Below are 5,700 nucleotides of genomic sequence, written 5' to 3' on the forward strand. Positions count from 1 at the left end.
ACACGTATTTTTTTTAAATCTGTCCGAAAGATGTTTTTACACTTTTATTTTCTTATTATGTTTATAATAATTTTTGGATACTTAAAGGCACTTTAGAATGACATTGAGCATAAATTTCAAAAATATATAACCAATATAATCTTATAGTAAAAATATTAGTAATGTTTCGTCACATTACCAGTTATGATATCGAGATTCTTATATAAGCTAAAATAAGGATATATAAAAGTTTTTTTTTAGTTAGATATACTATATTAATATTATCTACTATCACGGATTCAGCAAATACCTTTTGTAACCAACAACATGGCAACACACACTTTTAAAAAATACGTCATCGTTTTAGTTCACACAATGCTTAAAATTATTCTTTTTTATTATTAATCCATAATATTTTACCGAAAAATATTGCATTCATTTATACTAAATTGTGTGAACTAAGTCGAGGATTGTTATTGTCTAGACTTTTGCCTATATTTTATTTTTTTATGGATGATCTTTTCTTAATTCTTCTTCAGGGGATCCAAGTTGTCTATTGAAAAATCTTCGTTTCCAAAACTGATCCCTCGGCTGAATCCATCCTGTGGACAGAAAATACACATTTTATTGATGAATTTCATGAAAATTTAATTTCGATATTTTGATTTGTTTTCTTTTTTAATCCTTATTACTTATTTTTTACCTATTGTTATAATTGCAAAGTAATTCAAACAATTTATTTGAGTAAATAAATTCTTTACCTAAACTTACCAGTCATTAATCTGTTAAGAATTAAAAAAAGTAAAATTAATATGTATATTTTAATAAATACTCTAATATTTACGATTTATGAATTGATATTTGAAATCTGTTGGAAAACATTTGAAAATAGAATTTATTGAATAGAAACAATAAAGCCAAGAAGAAAAAAAAAATAGAAAAAACGTGGGTTCCAAATTCAAAAATTTATTAGAAAATAATGGTAACTAACCTTCATCTCTGAAATAGTCTTGTCTAAGAATCCGTTGAAGCTGCTATCAAGTTCCACAGTTTGTTTTTCGCTTAAATTCCCGAATCCGTTGAAAGTATTACCGAAACCATTACCGAAGATATTACCGGTCTTCTGCGTGTCGAACGGATCGTATCCGGTTAATCCATTCGTGAACGTATTGGAGTTAAACACCGATGTTTGTAAATTAAAGTCGCTTATATCGTAATTAGGCTTGTTAGTATTTTGTACTGTGAACGGAGATGTTGCGACTGTTTGATTCGGGATAGAAAATGGCGTGGAACCGAATAAATCGCTGCCGTTTATTGGTGACATTTGTTGTTGTCCGTTTATGGGTGAAGCGACTTGTTGAGGCGATTGGCGCTTCGATGCTTTAGGTGGTGGCGCCACTGGAAAATTAAAATATTTCTTAATGACGTCACAAAACTGTATTTTCTAAAAAAATATAAACAACCAATCAGTAAAAGATAAATTAAAGTGTTTCTTTCTATTTTATTATTGCAATATACAGTATATTTTTATTTTATTTTTAGTACAATGGATTTTTAACCAAAAGTGGTCGAGAAAGTAAAAGTTTAGTGTGGTAAATTCATATGATGTGACAAGAGATGCATAAACTAAAAAGTGTTAAGTTTGAATGTGAATGGCTATAAATATAGAGGATGACTGAAGAAAATTTAGATGGATTGTGTGGATAAGGATATGCTTAAGGAGGGAGGGTGTGGATTCAGATACGACGGTTGACAGAAATGGATGGAAGAGCAGCACATACTGTGCCGATTTCTGGGTACAAGGGCAAGTTGATGGATTTTTAACCGTAACGAATTTCTAGTATTATAATGATTTAATATTATTTGACTTACACAATGGCGGCGCGGCAGTGGGCGGGGCTTCAGAGGGCGCGAAACGAGACGCGGGCTCAGACTCGAACGCGCGAGGATCGAAATCTGTGAAAATAAAGAGATACATTTTATATTTTCTTTTTAAAGATATTTTAGTGTTAAAAAACTAACAATCTTCAGATTTACATTATGGAACTATCAATATTCTATACTATTTCCACTAATCGGTGGGAGATGCGCAACTTTTATAGAAGTCGTAGTCGCGCCAGTGGAAATAAAGGACAAGAAAGCTGAAGTGTTTATTTATATTATAAAACTAGCTTTCGCCCGCGACTCGTATGACTCGACGAGACGTAGAATTAAAAAAAAACATCAAAATCCGTTTAGCAGTTTAGGCTACAAACTCTTACAAACATCCATACATCAAAACTTTCACATTTATAATATTAGTAATATACTTACCGCTATCGGAATCAGAGTTGAGAAGAAGTCCTTCCAGCTTCGTGCCTACTACGGGGTTTTTGCTTGACAGATCACCAAGGAGTTTACTGTAATAAGAAAAATAAATCATAATTATGCTGATACTTTAACTTCTATATAAAGAAATATGTATTAGAATGAAATTGATTAATGTAGCAACAGGTGTACTGTGAGATGACAGCTATGATGACGTCACAAGTCTTACCCAGTAGCGAGGCTGGGCTTGCCGTTGTGCGCGGGCGGCGGCGTCGCCAACAACAAATTGTTATCGCTGGAGTTGAACGTGTCCGTTGAATTGTTGGACAGTGCATCCCCACCTGAAAACACATTTTATTGTTACTTATATGCATATCGTTGTCTCTTGTTTTTACAAGGCGTTTGAGATGGACAAAAACAATTTACCTAGTATCAAGTATTCATGATAAATTATCTTACCATTATCAGGAGTTTTGTTTCCATTCATCGCACTGAATCCATTCGCGAGAGTGAGAGAGGCGATCTGTTTGTCCAGCTCTTGCGGAGCTTTGAACTCCGTGATATCTGAGAGGCTGTTGCGTGCTAGGTATGCTGAGAGATCGTCTTTATACGTTATCTTTGATAACTCCTGGAAAAATTACCTTTTTTAAGTTTTTAAATACAATTGAGATTTTTATGAGAATTTAAACAAAAACATAGAAATTAATAATCATTGAATTGTAACACTATATTCACATTTTCATACAAATATTATAAAAATGTGATAGTTTTAATGTTTGTTAACTATGTTGTTTGTTATCTTTAAAGTGACTTCACTGATCTCGATGAAATTTAACACAGATGTAGAATATAGTCTGGAAGAACATATGTTCAGTAAGTTTTAATTCCGTGCGGACGAAGTAGCAGGCAAAAGTTACTTAGTAAATAAATGAACTTACTTGTAACCTATTCTTGTAAATGTTCATCTGTAGTTCCAGCTTTCTATTCTGCAGCGTCAGTTTTTGCATCTCAATGTACTTCCCGTTGTCGTTTAGGAACCGCCTGGAAATTCATAATTGCAAATTACTAAAGTTTAATTATTTATTGTTTAGTGTTTGTTCTACAAAAATGTAACACAAATATTACTTTGGTACTTATATAAGGATATAATAAATAATAGACCCTATTATGGTACAGCCGCGGAAATCCGAAGTGTTTTCTAGGAACGAGTCAATACCGTCCTTTCCTACAAATTAGATAGCAGTTTTTTTTGTGTCAGTTGCCACTGTTTGCCTCGAAAAGGTATTTACAGATTCATCGCGCTTGAGGTGGCCGAGCGCAGATGGCTCATAGCCCAAACCTTCTTTATAACTAGGCTTGAGTGCTCCCTCAGGAGCCTCGGCTCGGGCCGTTATTTTGTTAATGCAGTGAGTGGTACAAAATACACACGAAGGGATAATAATAAAAACTAGCCAAGTATTATTAACACTTTTTTTCGTACAGACACATTTATAATCTGCGTTGTATTTTTGTTTCGTGTCTCGTTTTAGAATGTTTGAAAATGAATGACACACCGCCATCTGCCGCGACTGTACCCAAATATTGACAACATAATTTAAAAAGGCGTTTGAGTCGTTTTCTTTACGAGCTCATTTTTTAGTAATACTAGATAACGTTATATTGTTTTTTAAAGTCTTGTATTTAACTTTACATTATTGGATTAAATGTTTCTTACGTATAAGAAATACGAAAGTCTTGTGTAAACATTAGTATCACGCAAGTGACTACATTGTATGAAGAGTAGCGTATAAAGATAATTACTTTCCATTTGCACAATATACATTAAAAGTATATATAATGTATGGATAATAAATTATTGTAATAATATAATCGCAATTAATAGTTCGTTACTATTTATTTCTATGGCTCTGCCAAGCCCCCACAATATCCTATTTATTTATTTTTTAAATGCGTCAAAATTAATAATATAATTCAATTAACAAAATAAAAAGAAAAAAAGGTTAAAGATCTCATAGGCCCCGGCGAGATTCGAACTCGCGATCTCCTGTTTACTAGACAGGCGCTTTAACCAACTAAGCCACGGCGCCGTGTTGACAAAGTACTGAAAATAGGCACCTAATACCATCTTGTCTGAATTACCACTACAGACATCGTCGGTGTTATTTTTATCATTTTTATTTAACCTATTACTATGATAATGCACTTTTAAATAATCTAAATCATATAAACTAACCTGTATGCTAAATCGAAAGCTTGTCCGATAGTAAGTGTGATCTCTGAAGCTAGTTTTGTTGACACAAACACGAAGCATTCGTGTTTCTCAACATTGCCGCTGTCATGGCCGTTCACACCGTTGACAGTGCTGCCACCTTTCGCGATGAAGGAGAAATACTTTTTGGCGCCTTTATCGTCCGCGCAATAGGATATCCGATGCAGCGGGAATTGGTATAAAATGTTGTTCGATCTTGGCTCCTGAAAATTAAAAAAAAATTTTAGCAAAGTAACTGATGACTGTCAAATTGTCTTTTTAACGATTGATTTAAGGAGTTCCTTAGTAGAAAAATCTACGCTAAGGCTTAAATAACGATTTGACATAACTAAGAATGGTTGTAGTAATAATGTACTATACTTTGGAACTATGTATTACTATTGGAGGTTATTGTCTATTCTATTACGTGTGTCTATGGTATAGGGTAGACAATAATGAATTAAAACGCCCCGTCTGGAAGTCTTCAGGGCATATCACTTGACGTCACGCTTTCCAGTCATGCCGTGCAAAGGTCGCTGGTACCGGGGAAAAGAACTTTCTGTAATATTGTATCATTATGTTCGGAATACTGACGCCTATCATACTTATTTTAACTTTTACTATTGGTTTTTCTATAAAAAGAATAATACATGTTGTCACTTTTATTCTTTCTAGAAATGAATGGATTAAAGGCTTGGGCAGACCGAGGATCAAGGAGGGCTAGTAAAAAAACAATTTTTTATTCTAAAGAGAACGCGAATTTTGAGTTTTTTATATGAGGTTTCAGGGATTATAGGCACCATACTATTTTAAATCTATATATTTAGTTGCTTACGCCCGCGACTCCGTCCGCGTGGAGTTAAAGAAAAATTTAACAGCTTATGTGTTCTTCCAGACTATCTATTACATCTGTGACAAATTTCATCGAGATCCGTTCAGCAGTTTAGGCTACAAACACCAATAACATCCATCAATCCATAAACTTTCGAATTTATAATATTAATACGATATTAGTAAGATTTTCGACTATCTAGAGGGGGAGCTTGGAGTCATGTTGAGGTGGAGTATGTTGATATTAACAGGGACATGACTTTAAATTCATTTAAGTGTTGAAACACAAGGAAGTGTGCACAGTATTTGAGGCGAGAGATGTCGCCTCATCAGCA

At 33.7% G+C, this 5,700-nt stretch overlaps 1 protein-coding gene and 1 non-coding gene across 2 annotated transcripts in view; both read right to left on the reverse strand.

Moving 5' to 3' along the window:
* Positions 1-481: 481 nt before the first annotated feature.
* Positions 482-5,700, reverse strand: part of LOC106101879 (PTB domain-containing adapter protein ced-6) — a 47,459-nt gene continuing 42,240 nt past the window's right edge. The window contains exons 5-12 of the mRNA XM_013281232.1: positions 4,520-4,758; positions 3,225-3,327; positions 2,746-2,914; positions 2,516-2,627; positions 2,293-2,378; positions 1,852-1,935; positions 971-1,377; positions 482-581 (exon numbers count right to left, since the gene is read on the reverse strand). Coding sequence (XP_013136686.1) covers positions 504-581; positions 971-1,377; positions 1,852-1,935; positions 2,293-2,378; positions 2,516-2,627; positions 2,746-2,914; positions 3,225-3,327; positions 4,520-4,758 — 1,278 coding nt within the window. The 3' untranslated portion in view covers positions 482-503. The remainder of the gene's footprint in view (positions 582-970; positions 1,378-1,851; positions 1,936-2,292; positions 2,379-2,515; positions 2,628-2,745; positions 2,915-3,224; positions 3,328-4,519; positions 4,759-5,700) is intronic.
* Trnat-agu lies at positions 4,300-4,373 on the reverse strand. The gene has a single exon. It is a non-coding gene; the product is annotated as a tRNA-Thr (tRNA).

This window comes from Papilio polytes, unplaced genomic scaffold (assembly GCF_000836215.1).
Source record: "Papilio polytes unplaced genomic scaffold, Ppol_1.0 DF823935.1, whole genome shotgun sequence".
Lineage (NCBI taxonomy): Eukaryota > Metazoa > Arthropoda > Insecta > Lepidoptera > Papilionidae > Papilio > Papilio polytes.